General features: G+C 41.8%; 1 protein-coding gene across 1 annotated transcript; it reads right to left on the reverse strand.

Annotated features, from left to right (window-relative positions):
- Positions 1-1,748: 1,748 nt before the first annotated feature.
- On the reverse strand, positions 1,749-16,495 carry nup155 (nucleoporin 155). The gene is made up of 33 exons (XM_074690678.1): positions 15,889-16,495; positions 15,278-15,415; positions 15,073-15,169; positions 14,907-14,977; positions 14,733-14,825; positions 14,344-14,607; positions 14,187-14,260; positions 14,020-14,111; positions 13,831-13,928; positions 13,563-13,730; positions 13,368-13,468; positions 13,105-13,275; positions 12,902-13,012; positions 12,706-12,800; positions 12,531-12,616; positions 12,309-12,450; positions 12,130-12,196; positions 11,916-12,031; positions 10,055-10,158; positions 9,763-9,896; positions 9,484-9,675; positions 9,099-9,237; positions 8,880-9,015; positions 8,636-8,789; positions 8,441-8,545; positions 8,119-8,273; positions 5,637-5,766; positions 5,094-5,207; positions 4,870-4,990; positions 4,669-4,779; positions 4,235-4,371; positions 4,028-4,134; positions 1,749-2,556 (listed from the first exon to the last, which is right to left on the reverse strand). The coding sequence occupies exons 1-33, from the start codon at positions 16,028-16,030 to the stop codon at positions 2,418-2,420; spliced, it is 4,104 nt and encodes a 1,367-aa protein (XP_074546779.1). The 5' UTR covers positions 16,031-16,495; the 3' UTR covers positions 1,749-2,417.
- Between the last annotated feature and the right edge of the window lie 385 nt (positions 16,496-16,880).

Consider the following 16,880-nt stretch of genomic DNA (forward strand, 5'->3'; position numbering starts at 1 on the left):
TAAAAGACTCTATTTTCTTTGTATTCAGAGCTTCAGATTGTGTGACCATCAGTATTTTTTCTCAGTCTTCAAGTTTCAGTGAGGTTTAACGCCTCGCGTGGCTCTGCTGCTTCTTGTTCGTGTTTTCCTACCAACTTCCTATCTTGCCGTGATTATACTAAAAAGAGTTGGAAACCTGCCAAGTAGTAGTAGCATTTAGTGCCAATCATACTAGCTTAAAAGACATGATCAATCTTTACGCTGATGATTTCTTTTGCTTCTGTAGGTCACAAAGAGTTATCAAACCAATACCCTGCTAAAAACTCCACAGAGAAGCTATGGCCAACTCATACCAGCGCAAGTCGATCAGGGCAGAAAGTTGTGCACTGCAGCATCCTCAAAACATCTGATGCCTTTCAAAATAAGATAAACGTGTCAAGACCAGACAGCATTCAGCTTTACTACAACAACAAACTGACAATATGAGCAAAGCGAACAGGTTTGAGGTTTCGAAGCCTAACGTGAATAAGGAGAGGATCGTCATTGGTGTGGGAACTGGGGAGCATGGGATCCACGGCCAAAGTGAGTTGACGGACAAGAGAATGTGCAGTCAGAATATAATGAAGCAGAGACGGATCAGTTTGAGGAGTTTTGGATTGTGTGGGCCAGTACATCTTAAAAAATTCACATTTTAACTTTTATGAGATATGAACAAATATTTCCTCCACAGGTCTGATTTTCTATCAACTGATGATGGACAGAAGCCCTTGTTCCAAAATATAAGTTCAGGTAAGTGCTGAATGAAATAGGTGAAATCCCTGACTTTGAAAATAGGGATGCACGATATATCAATATCAATGTAGGTATCTGCCAATGTTGGTCATTTCTTTGGTCTTCTTTCTGGTCATTTTCAGAGCATCTTGAACGATCTTTCAAGACCCAAATGATATTGTGTTCTGTGACTCTGTAAACACCAAAACTACCTAAGAAGAGTGGACCCTCTTCTTTTTAGTCTCTCTTCCTTTTTTTGATCTAAAAAACAGACAAAATATACTTTTTTGATCACGATCATCTCCGGCCCTCCGTCATTTGATCCTCTCCTTGGTCGTCTTTTCTTACGACCCTGTGACTCTTCCTCTCTCAACTACCTTGAGACATCATCTCAGATCTTTTTTTTTTTATTCAAACCAATATTGATATCAGTAAATATTGGTTATCAGCCATAACAGCAATATTAATATCGGTATTGGCCAAAATTTCTGACAGTGCATCCCTCTTTGAAAATGAATACTGTCTCAATCTGATAATAATCCAATGGCTGAAATGACCCGACTATTTTCTTGAGTAAACAGGAAAACAAACAAGAGATGAAATGAAAGTGTGAGTTTGGATGAGCATAAAATGAGGTGTTGTCACCTTGTAAACACTGTTCGTGTGCTTCATTCACATCAGTGTGTCAGAGTCATTAACGATGACATCAAACCAATCTTCCAGTAAAAAACAACAAATGTAATGAGGTCTAAAATTAAAGATAATTGTGTTCTTGTGTACACAGCTAATTACAAAAAGACCTTCAGCATTTCCCAATCTGTTTTTGATGACCACGGGAAACCCTGAGTGCCATTTTCAATTAAGGTAAATTACATAAACACGTCGTTATGACAACTAGTGCAGTCTCTGTAATCACTCTGTAGGGTCACGTTAATCGTCCTCTGAGTGCTTGATCCCACATCTGTGGTGTTAAAACAGTCTCAAACACAAATGTCATGACAAATTTTATTCTTTTTATGTAAAAGGGTTTTATGGGTGTTAATTTTTTTTCCTTGCACATGTCAAAAATTTCCAGAAAGTCTTGTGCATGTATCCTAATAAACACACACACAGGCGCACATGCAAATTCAGCCAGGTCCACAAAATCTTTACTGTAAATAATACACAAAAAAAGATTTAACTGTGTCATTACCTTTGGCAGACGACCTGACGATGGTTGAGTTATGTACATAATTACAACATCCAACGCTGAATTTAATAATCAAAAGGATGAAAAGGTAACGAAACCCAGTATGAAAATATCTTTCATTAATGAGTGATAAGTGCATTTTCAAAATATGAAAATCAACCTCAACAATCTTAGAGGAATTTCAAGCTTTAAAAACACATCAATATGCTGTCATCACTTGTCACTTGACACGCTGCAAATACCAAAAAATGTCTTTTTAAAGTTGTGTTCCAGCATTGTGTTCAGAGCCAACAAAACGTATTAAATAAGTTATAAAACGTGTCTCATTATCCCCTCCCTGCACTCACTACAAGCCTCACACTGTGAAACTCTTTTGGTAAACAGTGACATGGGTTTTGGATATCATCAAGTGAACACATACAATCAGCTGTTATTTAAGGCCCACAGTGTAACATCCACACCTGTCTCCTGTCCACTGTCAGTGGAGTTTCTCCAGCTTGGCTTGTAGCGACTTGAAGTTTCCGATGGTTTGTTGAAGAGCAGAGTTTGGGCTCAGAGACTGCAGCTCCACCAGGTATCCGCAGATGTTATCCAGGCACACGTTGGTAAATCTACGTCTGAAATGAATGGGGAAAAAAGCAGTTAGATTAAGATTTTGAAAAAAGTTTTGTGTGCGAATCTGAGGCCTGGAATTTAACTGTACGGATTAAAAATGTAGTGGAAGTGTTCAGATTGTGCCTAATTCTCTTGACAGAGTTGACTGTCTCAGTGACACAGGAGGAAATGTGTATGAGACAACTTGATGGGTAATAATTCAAACTCAGGGTCTAAATTAAATTCAATGGATGAATCAGTAACCTCAGGGTTAGATTGAAACCCTAATCCCTGTGAATGTAAAGTACCCATCCTGAGTTTTTAAAAAAAAGAAGCCATTGCACCAGAACAGTTCTTCCAAAGTCAATTGGGGGCTGACCACAAACACCAAGTGATCACAAATAGAGCCTGTACTAGAAAGCTAAACTGAATAATTTCTACTAAACCTGAAATTAATAGTTCCTCAAGTCCTTTGTATGCACTGTTTATGGGGGGATATATTTTTTATATTTTGCAAAGAACTGTCTATGAATTTGCTTTATCAAAGGCTCAGTCATACGACACCAGGAGGCTTAAATCCCACCTCTGTTAGTATTTCCGTTTCGATCAAGCGGTCCGGTACGGATCAGTAAAGCCTGATACTGTTTTTGGTAGGTGGCATGTAAGCTGGATAGCCTCGTTGGCTACGTAATAGCCTGATGCGCTAACAGCATATCACAGTGAACCGAAGAAAAACCCATTAAAGAGGAAAAACATTACACAATAAACGAAGAGCCAAGAGAGTGATTGGCATGTGGCTCTTTGTTACAAAGCCCAATCAGGCTTTGTTTCTTTATAACCGCTGTTGCACAGGAAGTGACAATTGTTTCGACCAATCAGTGGACAGCAGTGTTTTGAGCTCCGCCTTCTGGGGCTGGATCGTATGTCTGGCGCTCAAATAGAGGTACCAAAAAGTGGGACAGTACAGGTTGGTAATTTGGGGATCTGTCTCCGGGTAAGTCAAAGGAAACACCACCAAGGTGAGTTACACTTCCGACATGGTGTGTCCTTTAAACAACAGAAAGGACCTTTTTCAACACAGTTTGAGTCCACTGTGATCAGAAAAATCACTAAGACTACAAGATGGAAAAGCTGGTCTGCCTTTGTTCTATTATTGACAGACACTATGCTTTACTGAGAAACATATCATCTGTGTGAATGGGAAAACAGCCTGAGGTGATTAAGATTAGAGCTTAATCTCATGGAAAAGTCTGCTGCTTCCCTAAGAGATACCATTAAAACGTTCTGCATCACCCGAATCACTCAATTTTCTGAGGAAAATTGGAAGGTTTAATCTTATGACACGATTTATTTCCCAAGTCATGATTTGATTCTTAGCAGCCTATAACAGAGAGTACATAGAGGAAGGTTTTGGCGTGATAGCTGACACTTTTGTAGGACAAGGAATAAGGTGCTCTGTGAGTCAGTCAGAGCGCATCTGAATCCAGCTTTTACCTGTCATAGGTTGGTACTCTGCTGGGATCGTCCACATAACCCGACAGCAGCACGTGGATACACTCCACCAGGTGGAGAGGTTTCTTCAGCCGCTGCCAGCAGGGGTCCTTCAGGGGAATAGAGAACACGTTCATGGATTAGAAAAGACACAACCACCATCCTTAATGACGCTAAAAGAAATGAATCAGAGCAGATGTTTTCATGTACCCGAGTTTTGAAGAGTTGATCGTAGACCTCCAGAAGACGGGGCAGCTGTACTCCAATCTCCTGCATGGTGGAGGTGACGAAGCCTACGTCCCAGTTCAGACGACAAACCTCCTGTTCCAGAAACTTAACCAGGAACTCTGAAATCAAAAAACACATCAGCACCTGTTGACACAGTTCACTTCAATCATTTGTTTTTACATTTGTGTGAGCAGAACGTGTGTGGGATTAAAGATCATCTCCACAGAGAGCACAGGTTTGTACATGCTGCTGTTAGTGTGTGCTAGTAAAGAACAGACCTCAGAGACTTGCATGTGTGTCAAATGATGCAAAAGGGAACTCTAATTAAAGGACAGTCATTTAAACAGAAAACAGCAAAGTGGAAATCATAACAAGAGGAAAACAGAACATAATGACAGGAAGGTTTAAACGCTCACCCAGAGGGAAATATCTTGGCGTTCCAGCGTAAATCTTCCCCAGTGAGACCAGTTTGAGACTGAGCGACCTCATCCTGTCCACTGGACTCATGGCCACAGAGTCTCCGAGCTCTGCAGAAGACAAAACAATCATTACTGAAAATAACATCAGAAAGCTGATGTAAAGGTTAAGTTCCTGTTTAGCGTCAACATTCTGCTCACCTTTCTCCATGATCTCCTGCCAGAGCGAGTGCACCAGGATGGGGTCAGAGTGTCCCGCGCAGTGAATGATGGCCAGCTTACACTCGGACAGTTTGAAGTGGTCAGCAAACTCCCCGTAGAGCTGCAGAGGAGAGATGTTATTCATTGATGACAGACGTGTATTCATTGAGAGGAAAGCCATTTGTCATCTCAGACTCTGGATTTGTAATCTGTGCTGGTGTTACCTTGGTGATGTCCATGAGCTCAGAGTCCAACTGAGAGACGGCGTTTTTCACAGAGGGATGATGGGAGTACTGTCGAATCAGGGTCTCCTGGATCTGAACTTGGATGCGCACCAGCTGGAAAAAGGGACAAGAAAAAAAAGAGGGGTTACAAAAAGGGCTGCATGAAAAATTCATCATCACGGTATGATCACACAGCAAGAGTCTGAATGTAACACAAAGAAAATCAAAACATGTACACAGAGCTCCTGTGCATTTAAAGTTAACCACTGCTTGGAGGCCTGGGTTTGAAGGCCGTGCCTTAAAAGTGTTTATAACAGTCAGAAGAAGCTACAGCCACCTTTAAATTTTTCGCTGCCAATTCAGAGGTAGAAAGGAAGATTTTTGAAGTTTGTTTTGGATTCAGAAGGAACATATTGCAAACACAGGTAATGTGTCTGACTTAAAAAACTGCAGCAAGACAGAAACTGTCACATGATAAACCCAACTGACACATTCAAATAAGATGTTTTTTTTAGATTTCTTCTTTCACATTGATCCTCTTACCTCCATTTTTTCTTCCAGCTCGTGGAGAAACTCTCCGTCTGACGCCTGAGCTGAGATACAGGAAGAGCTCTTAGCGGACAGGATGGCTCGGGCAATATACTCCAAACGCTGCTTTAGTGAGATCTCAGTGCTGAATGATGGAGAAGACACACACAACATTTATTAATAATGTCTTTACCTAAACCAAAGAAACATATGAGGTTAGTCTATGGGTGGTAGTCTATCAAGATTTTAAATACAGGATGCTTTATGCCCTATGTTGTAATAATCTGACATATTTTCTCATAAAATTCTCGAGCGCAATTATGATAATCTTTGCTGCATTATGCAATAAATTCTTACATATTGCATCACTTCTTACAAGAAAATGCAAGGATTTGGAGCATTATGTAATAAACCACCAAATTGGATGTCTTGCCGAGAAAAAAATACATTATATCATCAGAACGCTATTGATTCTGAGCACGCCAGCATGAACCGTAAATACAATTTCATTCTATAAATAACAGGATGATTCATTGGTGAAATCTAAATAAAATATAACTGAATTCAGAGATTGAGTTTGAAAGCCCTTAGAGAGAAAAACTGCACTAAATAACCGTTACTGGCACAAACAATATTGGTGCACTGAAATGTTGGAAGCAAATATTATACCTAAGCCTGTCACAACAATCAATAAATCGATTAACCGAACGATAAATAAAAACGTCCTTGGTAAGTTTGCCAGCCTCGATAAACTGACACGTGCATGCTTGTTTTCCTCCTCTCTTTCGACCAAAGAGGCTGAATGAGAAGATGGCTCACTACGTCTATCTTTCCTAACATCGGGGTGCATAGGTTCTATAGCAGATTTAGCGGATTTATAGCGGAGTGAGCATCTGTCAAAAATGCGATCTTTGGGGTGAAGACGGGGCTGCTCATGCATACACAAGGCGAGAGAAGAAGCAAGCGTCCTGAGGGGTAAGGAGGAAACACACGCTAATATGAGTGATGGCAGAAAAGATACGGTTCTTAAGCAGCCTGCCACAGTCCTAGCGTGGGAATATTTTTTTTTATCAGAATGAACAAAGTGTGAGCTCATGAACACCAACGAGCTGATTTGTTTGAAAATAGTGGCGACGAAGAAGAAGGAGGGATAGGTGCAGTGGAGCCTTGTTCTTTGACAATCCGCTCTTACTGAGGCTTTTGGTCTGCAAAGTAAATAGAAATAAAAGCGCCAAATGGTGGATGCTCAAAGACAGCTACTTTGCCAAAGAAATGAAACCCTTCAATACGGTTGAAAGCCAGAAATGTTAAAAATGTTTGACAGACAGTACGGATTGACTAGGAAAAAGTACATGTTGAAAACAATTCAGGAACTGTATAAACTCCCTTTTATTTAGGCTAGAGTTTTTATTGTTTTTTTTGGAGTTTTGTTTCTTTCAACAGACAGGGTCTATGTTTTATTGTTTTTGATTAGTATAAATTATTTTCATTGACATGTATTTTTTTCTAAAAGAGAGTCCATTTCATTGTATTTTTTTTCTCTTTCTTGCTTGTTAAATTTATTATATTTTTTGTTTAATTTATTTTATTTTAAAGATCCTGACCTTTTAATTACAGTTAAATACTCTTAAGAAATTAAAGTTTCTTGCTTTTTATATGGTGTACTCACTTTATTATCCAATTTATCGTAATTACATCAATGAAAAAATTGAAAAAGAAAATATATATATATTGACAATAATATTGTTTATCGGCAATAATATTTTGGAAATTTATCATCTAGCAAAATTTGTTATCGCGACAGGCCTAATTATACCTGATTAAAATCAGACAAAACATGAAAACAAATGGGTGTGACATACTTTGCCCTTTATCTGTAGTTGTAATACCTGTCAAACAAACCCTCAATATATATGAGTGGAAAGTCGTCCACAGATGAAAATTCTACCAAAGAAAAAGTAACTTGCTCAATATTTGAAATTGTAAAAGACTTATGCGCAGAAGTATATAAACTGGGGCTGTGTCTATCCGTATGCTGAATGTAACTTTTTATTCTTCTGGTTAACCAGCTTTTGCTCCTTAAGCTCTGACTCTCTGTCTGTTTCTCTGTTTGTTCATCAAACCATCAGGCAAAAATCAAATGAAATCTTCTTGTCACTATATTTTGTAACGTAAATTATGGACCAGACACATAACCAAAGCCAGAACACAACGGGTCCAGTGTCAGAGTGAAAAGTTTCATATTGTTGAGTGATCAAACCCTCACAGTCAGCATGAAATCTCGATGATATTATAAACATGTCGATGAAACTGAGAAGCAATAAGCTTTCATAAACGTGTATCTATGTCCTATAAAGACTCATAAGGCCACACATTTGGTGTGTGTTATTGTAATTTAGGGGAGACCGGGGACAGTTGTAATACTTGCAAATGCTGCAATATGTGAAGTAATAATCTAAAACGACGACTGTTATTCAGTGGTTTTGATAGTCCGTACCTGTGCATGTCAGCTAGACGAGCCAGCACATGAGCTGCTTTGCCAAAGTTACGGTTCTTCTCATAGTATCGCCACAGCAGGTCCATGTTGTGCACTTTACTCTGGTCCTGTTTGATCATGTGCATCAGATGTTCCTCCAGGTACGGAGAGTTCACCTGAAGAGCACAAGGAAATAACACTACACTGTTATCACCTGTAACTTTTTTAAAACTTTGAGGGTTAAATTATGTTTTCTTTAACTTTAATCGTATTAACTGGAAACATCTACCTCTTTTTCTTTTTAAGAAATAAAAAGTGAAACATTGATTAACAGACACAGTACCTCCAGCAGCTTGTCCGTCAGGTCGGCCTGAATCAGCCAGTTGTAGAGTGCGATGTGAAACAGCTCGTCCTGAGACCTCTGAGCCAAACCGAGGATCTGCTCAAACTGCAGAGGGAACGACAAATTTTTGTTATCAATGCAAATCGAGTTCGCTGCTGTCACAAAACAAGCACAAGCTACCCTGTTCGTCCTCACATGAGCCGTAGCTTCCTCATTGCTGAGCATGTTGGGGTCAGAGGTCATGACGGGAGGCCCGGGCTGCTTGGGGACGCTGGGGGACTGAGGCGCAGCTTTGCTCTGGTTCACCAGCTCCTGCATGGTGTCTGTGATGCATTTGTAGCAAGAAAGTCTAGATCAGAGAAAAAAGAGAGAAAACTGATTATGACGGGCTTCAGCAGTGACCAACAGCTCTGATTTGTGTCATTCTTCCTTGTGTCACCTTTCCTGGAAGGCCTGCTGTCCCACTCGGTCGTCCTCGGGCTCTCCGTTTTTGTAGAAATGTGGTCCCAGTCTCTGTGGATCCTTTTTGTCTGCTGCTGTGAGGCACAGCTCAAGGACGCCCTCATAGAAACGCACTGAAACCATCAACAGCACAAGTATTAAAAAAAAGGGTCAGCTGATAAATATTAGAGAGTATTGGGGCCTGTAACGTCCTCACCTTGCCTGTACTGCGAGCACACCAGCGGCAGGTCTGTGTGCTGGCTGATCTGCTGATAGAGCTGCAGAGACTCCCTCAGCTTTCTCTCTTTATCTGCTTTATTCTGGATCTGCTTGGAGCTCTGCAGCAGCTCATTAGCCTAAGTGGGAGACAAAAGCAACAAATTCTATAAGAGGACATAAATCAATGCAGGTGAATCAATGCCGCTTAATGATCTTGATGCAAAATTACCCCAAAGACTGCAGGGGATGTGAAAGCACTGAGACATCGATAAAAACAAAAAATGGCAGCCCCCCCCAAGGCGGTAATAAAGACGCATTTAGCTTCATCTGCTAAATCCTTCAGTCTGACACTTTCCAGTTCTCATCACATCAGATTTCTGTACCTTAGAGCAAATGTTGTCATCACTGCTGTACAGCAGGGGACAGATGTCGCGCAGGTGATTACTGATCGCATCCACAGAGGCGTTATCTTTGATGTAAACGTTAATGAGTGCCGTGATGAGAGCTCCTGACAGCTCTTTTCCCCGGATTACAACATCCTTAAAACTTGCTCCTTTCATCTGCTCCTGAAACTCCTACAAAAAAAGTGACAGATTACAACAGGTAAAACAAAAAGGTGTTACGTGTACTGCGCACGTTAGTGTGTGTGTGTGTGTGCCTACCTTTGGCAGCTCAGACATAATGAGGCTGAACTGATGATCGCAGACAAGCTTCCAGAGGGCCAGAGTCTGATAGGAGCGATGCACTAACTGCTGGATGCCCTGCAGGGACACTTTCTCATAGACCTGAGCCTTGGCTGGATATAGAAACACAGACACAAAGAAAAATAAATGTTTGCCGATCAAAGCTCTAAATTTAACACTTCCATGTTGGATGGAAGTCACATCGTCTCCAATATTTGGTTAATTAATCTCTGTGATCAGTAAAATGTGGAAACCCGTGCTCATAACTCACTGTGATATTTTCTCTGGAGCTCTTGTTGGACCTGCTGAGAGTTGGCTCCATCAGGGCGCATAAATCCCAGCAGCCTTTGCTGCAAGTTGGCAGGGGAGCTGAAACTGACGGGGAGCAGAACAGATGTTACTCAGGAGGTTTGGGAAGCAAACAGGTGTAACAGAGTTCACTGCAGACGTGGATCCATTGGTGGTTCAACTTTTATGTAGAGAATCATCACAGCGGTGTTCTCTAGTCGTCACAACCCCAGGGGATCAAATGAAACAAGAATTTGTTCCATTCATTTTGCAGACGCGTCTGGAGGGGCAGATTTTCACCTTTGATCCGAACACATGTTCGCTTCACTGGCTGTTAACTAAACTGCAAATTGTGAGAGCATAAAAGAGGAAATCAGAGTCGCACATTAAAATTTTGAGCCAGATTTCTCCCTCCTGACAGAAGTCTGGAATTAGAGAAAGATTAATATTCTACAAGATTCTCTGTGGTGTGACTAACTTCCCTCCCATCTTCTCAGAAGAGAAGACTCAAAATTCTCTATCAAGAATGTTCAATATTCAAGATCAGAAGTGTTAAGCACACACTCTGCGGTTTGTCATGTAAAACAGAACCAAGCCATGGAAAAACTGGTAAATGCAGAGCATAAACTTGGAAGGATGTAAGAAATCGAGGACCAACTTGTTGCTGTGAGACAACAGGAGTGTTGAAACAGCTGTTGTGTAAAATCAATAAAATATGTGTGCTTTGTTAAGATGAAACAGTTAAAACTGTCATTATTTTTTGTCGTGTAAGGTCTCACAGTTTTAATGATGTTAAAAATCTTGCTGTGTGTGCCAGGCTAAACCCTTTAACATCGGAAGTGTAGGCGCCAACATATTTGGGTCAGCCCACTTTGAATGATCCCTAAACAATTTTCACAATCTGAAAAAATTCAAGTGGATTTAAGCTCAACACATCCGTGGGGGCCCGCACGGCTTAGTGCAGACAAATGACGTAATTTTCGCACCTACACCCCCTCGCACAGTCCTTCTCACATTCAAAAATTGCTAACCTGCCTGACAGTGATGTGCAGACAAGATGGCGGAAGTGGTCAAAGTGCAGAAATACATGCATCTGTGACTTTTCACCCAGCAGCAACCTCTGGTCTAAGGATATGAGAAAATGCAGAAACTGCTGTTTCTTGAGTGTCCGCTTGAGTACCGGAAGTCACAGACACACCAAGCCAAAATACAGCCATTTTTTAAAGCAGAAATTCACCTATTTACAGCCTGGTTCAAACTACAACCCCTGTCTGAGTTGCTAAATGTCAGCACACACAGTATGGGTTTTTTTTTTTTTTCTAACTCGGCTGTTCAGAGGATATTAAAATCATGAGCTCGCCCAATCAGAGGCACAGCTCAGGTCACGTGACTGATGGGCACCCTTTAGCTGTACCCGAAGCCCACTTCCATCATGGCTGCGATAGCTGATGTGCTTCATTTTCCATTTTAGGAACAGACGGGTGACATTGGGGAGGCTACTTCAATGTTTTATACAGTCTATGCTCTTTACAGATCACCAAGTGATAAATAATTCATGGTGTTAAACTGCAGCCACTCTCAGCAGAGAAGAGGGATCGGTTTAAAGAACCTCCGGGACAAATATGTAAATGTGTTGTAAACAAAGACAAACTTCTTCAACTCTCGTTTAGTACTCTTTTAGAGGTACGTTTGTAAAACACCACGCCCTGCAGTTTTGGAATGGACACCAACGGACGCCCCGCAGGCTGTTAAAAAGCATAAAAGCTTCACACGTTCTCACGTGCTGGTCTTGTGTGTCTCATGTCCGACACACCATTCAGTCCAAGCAGAGAAGAAGCTCTTACCTCGCAGCACCAAGAGAAGACGGACTGAACTGAGAGTTTTTATCGAGAAACTCCCGTAAGCCAAAGAGCTCAAGAAGCACAGACTCCAGCTCGAATAGAGCCACACTGCTCTCCAGCTGAGACGGCAACAGAAGAGAGAATGTGTTAAGTTCCCACAGCTGACCTTATTATAATATAAACCTCAACATCAGCTTCAAGTGTTAGTGATACTTACAATACTGACGGTCTGGTTCCCTTTGCTCATGGTTTTCTCAACTGCGAGGCTGCCATCCCAAATGTTTCTGTAAGAGGGAGGTCAGCAGGGTTAACAAGTCTGACTGAAGAGACACTTTTTTCAGGCTGTTATAGATTGAGAATGTGTTCATGAGACAAAGCAGAACAGGGTTTACTCACCCAAGGATGCGGGCAAAGTAAATACAGATGCCGTTGTGCTTTCCAGAGAAAATCACCTCTGGGCCAGCAGCCATGGGTGTGATGGGGGCAGCGCCAGCATGCATTGGTGCAAAAGGTGTGGCCAGTGCTGGGGGAACGATACCTGAAAAGAAAGAGAAAGGAAAGTAAAAAAAAACCCACACTTGTTTCTCACCCAAAGTTTTTAGCATTTCCTGTGTTTACCTGGAGCTGGAGAGCTCATCACAGGTCCAACATTGCTCGGAGATGCCATGGCTGCAGGGAACCTCATCTGCGCTTCTCCTCCATACCTGATCGAGACAAAACAAAGGCGCTGCTTTCAATTTGTGCACAGTATGAGTTATTTTCCTCTGTTCCTCTGCAGATAAATCCATCTGACCTGAAGAAAGCTCTCGTAGCCCACTGAGACACCTCCCTGTCACACGCAGCGTTGGAACACGCCAGGATCAGCGCTGTGGCACACGCCTGCTCCTCCTACAAACAACACATCAACAACTTCAACATGTTTGTCGCTCAAAAGGTCATAAGACGAGGGTTGTGTGATGCCCCAAAACAGAGATTGTTACTCTCTTTACCCTGTGCAGCTTGAAGAAGCGTTCGACATCTTCACTCTCTCCTCCCACACAGCTCACCAGCAGGTGGCGCAACTGGTCGACTGGGCGCAGTTTTTGGAAGATATGGCTCCCCTGATGAGACAAAGAGAAGGAAACACGTGGAAAAAGAAGCCAAGGCTTTTTTACTCTTACAGACTTTACACTGGAACGAAAGTAGTTCTAACCTTTGCAGAAAGAAGGACGAACTTCTGAGAGGGGATGTTGTGCTGCTGAACCACCACAGGAGAATCAGTGATGGGGATCAGGTCTTTGTTCAGTGGGGTGGAAATCTTGCTCGGCTTCTCCTCATTCAAGGCACAAATAGCCCAAGTGTGGCCATCTACGTTGGAGATCATCTGCGATTGATCACAGGAGAAATCAGGCTCTGCATCAACAGGCTGCAGTACAAAGAAAAGTCATGATAGTTGTTTGTTTCTTCTGTGCTGACCTGAGTTTCCATCAAGGGTTTCTTGAAAGGGAAAGAGTCATGGTTGATGCACCACAGTATGTCACTGTCCTCCATCTCGGAAGCAGACATTAACAGAACACCTGCAAGATTTCAATGCAGAAAGGAGAAAAAATGAATTAAAAGAAAGCTCTGAAGTCCAATGAAGTCTTTGTTATTTCTGACAAACTGATTCACCTTTGCAGTGTAGAGCCTTGTGGACCTTCGATGGCTTCTGTAAGGTAGAGGAGGCAGAAAACCCTGGAGGCAGCCGGACGTGCACTAAAGCAAGCAGGCTGGGTCGAACCGCCACATTCTTCTGGTGTGGAGGAGCAAATGGCGTGGTGCTGAAGTAGAAACGCACGCCTACAGAAACAGAAAACACGAACAAAGTGGGACCATTGTAAATAATCTCTCTGGTGAAAAACTATTTCTCTTATCTCATCTACGGTCTGCTGAAGTTTACCTGCATGAGTGACAGCGAGCAGGTGGCAGTCTGAGGACTCTGATCTGTCAATCACAGAGATCTGGACAATCGGCTTGAAGACAGATCGATCGATCGTTCTGCAAAGAAAAGTGATGGGAAAAATGGTTAACTCTCTTTCAGGTTTTAAATATCGACAGTGAACACAAATGTTAAACAAATCAAACACACCTGGCGATGTTTCCAGCGGCAGCAACGATTGTGCTTTGTGACATGGTTGCAACACGGCTCATACCCTGCCCATCAGCACCCAGGTCGTACACCTGGAGGAAAAAAGGAACTATTTTTTATTACTGATCATTATGAAAGATTTGTTAGTTTGTCAGCGAGTTGAATACCTGCAAGACATCTTTCTCAGAGCGTGTGTACAGTATGTTACGCGAGTTGTCGATGGCAATCTGCACGATGGGGTCTGTGGATCACAACAGAAAAGAGAAGTTAACCTTAAGCATGAATCAAGACTGTCTATTGCTTTCAGAGTATCTCTCTCCTCACCATCTTCAGAGAAAGAGAACTGCAGCACGGAGGGGATGAGGAAGGACAGGGAGCTTTTGGAGTGGTTGATTTTTCTGCAGCGCTGGCTCAGCCATCCTGCCTCCGCCTGGTACGCTATCTCATAGAGGCAGCCGTCCTTTCCTGCCATAAAGATGCGCCCCAGGTCGGTGGAGGTGATGGAGAGGATGTAGGTGTTGTCGGTGGGGATTGAGAAGAGGGGGTCTGGGAGCAGCTGCATCCCTCCAGACATACTGTCATTCAAGCCTGTCACAAAAGTAGGAGAGACAAACACGACACTTTGAAACTCACGCAAGTAAATATTAACGTTTCAATCCCCATCTCTGTAGTAATTATTTCACAAACTGAGATACACAACATAGCTAACTCACCGGCTGTGCTTTTCGGGAAACTCAGTCCAAGGATCACTACGTCCACAGAAGTGGCCAAAACCAAGAGGTAGTGAATGTGTGGCTGTAAAATCCCTGGGAAGAAAAGAAACTGTTCATTTACTCAAATCAAGAACAATTTTTAAGTCATTGTAGAGTTTAAAGGTGTGCACATACCTTGTTTTGGTTTGACGAGGCCCACTGCAAGAATAGTCTCTATAAGGCCATCAAAATAGGCAACATCTCCTCTGCAAAGAAAAAACAAAAGAAAAAAGAAATGATTATCTCTCCTTAGAAAGGTCAAATATTTCCACAGACTTAGTGAGCATCTTGTTATGTTTACCCGTCTTCATAATTCCACATGAAGATGTCATTATCAATGGTGAGCCATGCTCGGCAGATCTCAGGAAAAACACCCATCATGCAGTTAAACTGCATGTCTGTAAAGAGGTTAAGTACAAATTCAGCTCTGAATAAAAACAGGCTACCAACATCTTAGTTTTTTCTCAAGCTCTAAATTCTCTTTTCCTCAATGAGCAAAAGGATACGGCTGAACTGCTCCACCAGCTCAGGCGGCAGAGGCACTCGGCGGACAGCACTGAGCTCAGGAAGGTTTGGCACGCTGAGTAAACCAGGTCCCTGGAGTGGGTAGTCCATGTCCGAGACTCCAGAGAGGGATGGCATATCTGTTAACACAGGAACAATGAACAAGTGGGACAATTTTTCTACCCAAATCATTGTGATTTTTTAAAGTAAACACACTTTTTAAGCAGCCATATATGGACTTAGTATTATACACAAGTAAACAGTGATCTGTTACTGCGAATACATACTATTCATTTGCATGAGAGGTGTATGAAGTATCTGTGGTTTGGTGATGTTGTAGTCTTTCTTTGTTCGTATCCCAACCTTCATCCATGTCGTCACGGATCTCAGATCACATCATTTCCATTAAGTGTGTAAGTTGGTTGTCATTTGACAGAGCCAACAGTAACAACCTTTATCTGAATCCCAGATTTTTTAAACCTTATCTAATGTGTTTATGTCAGCATCCTACTATGTCCTACTACACACTTGGTACTTTGGCACGGCAGCCTTATCTAACAAATAGAATCACTTTAGATTAATATAAACCAAATGAGTTTTCCCTATTTCTTACTGTGTGAAGGGACGCTGAGCAGCTCCGACAGGTCAGGGAAGAGGCGATCGTCCTGCAGGTGTTTGTCGATGAGTCGAGAGGAGTTTTCCAGCGCCTCAGCGAGAGCAGCGGCGGGGCTGCTGGGGCCAGCGCTGGACGGCATGCTGAAGCTACCACCGCTAACTTTATTTACTGGAGTTTAACGACATGCAACAAAGGCAGCAGAGTTTCAGCAAAGTTTCATAGAATGTTGATTCCCAACCTTACGAAGTCGTATATGTGTAATCAATCCAGAGGAAGCCGATTTAGGAAGGTTGTTGCCAGAGCACCGGTGGGTTAGCGGACTGCTAACACTGAAATCTTATTATTTAGCAAAAAGGCTAAGTTACATGGAAACTCAAAGGAAATGAGTTGATAATGTATTGTTTTATCCGGCTGGGAAAATAATCGGCGTAAAATTAAAGCGTCTTTTTTTTATTTATTTTACAGTTACGTAGAGAAATTACAAACAAAAACAACTTTGAAATACAAAATTAGCAGCCCGCCAACCTCATGCACAGCGACACGGTGAAAGGTTCACTTCCGGTGTAACGTCTTATTCGTCTACGCAATTTTGTGCAGACTGGCTGAATTGAGCCGTTTTGGTATAAGGGGCCCTCTATGGGTCAAAATTAGAAACGTTCAAAAGCAGTAGTATTTGTGCGTTTTATGGCTGTTTTTACCATTTCCTCCAGCTCCTTTTGCGATAACAGCCAAAAACTATTTTAAAAAAAAATCCAAAAAGATTTAAAAAAAAAAAAGATTTAACATATGACAGAAAAATTAAAGACATAACTCACTGAAATGAAGACCTTTCTAGATGTAACCACATTTCCATTCTTTCAGACAATAAATATGATTTAAATCTACACATAGCTGAGAGTCAACTAGCTTTTGATGTATCACTCTGATGTCTGGTGATTAAAGATAAATTCTGATTACTTGAAGAGCATTCTAGATGAAAGTTAGAAAGA

This window comes from Halichoeres trimaculatus, unplaced genomic scaffold (assembly GCF_033239565.1).
Source record: "Halichoeres trimaculatus isolate MK-OKI-2021-1 unplaced genomic scaffold, fHalTri1.1 fHalTri1_scaffold_16, whole genome shotgun sequence".
Lineage (NCBI taxonomy): Eukaryota > Metazoa > Chordata > Actinopteri > Labriformes > Labridae > Halichoeres > Halichoeres trimaculatus.

Bases quoted from the DNA above. Each gene is read 5' to 3' on its own strand.
- nup155 (XM_074690678.1), bottom strand. From the start codon at position 16,030: ATGCCGTCCAGCGCTGGCCCCAGCAGCCCCGCCGCTGCTCTCGCTGAG. The intron at 15,170-15,277 runs GTATCCTTTTGC...ACCTCTTTACAG, and splicing joins GCTGGTGGAGCAGTTCAGCC to ACATGCAGTTTAACTGCATG. The intron at 8,274-8,440 runs GTACTGTGTCTG...TGTGCTCTTCAG, and splicing joins TGACGGACAAGCTGCTGGAG to GTGAACTCTCCGTACCTGGA.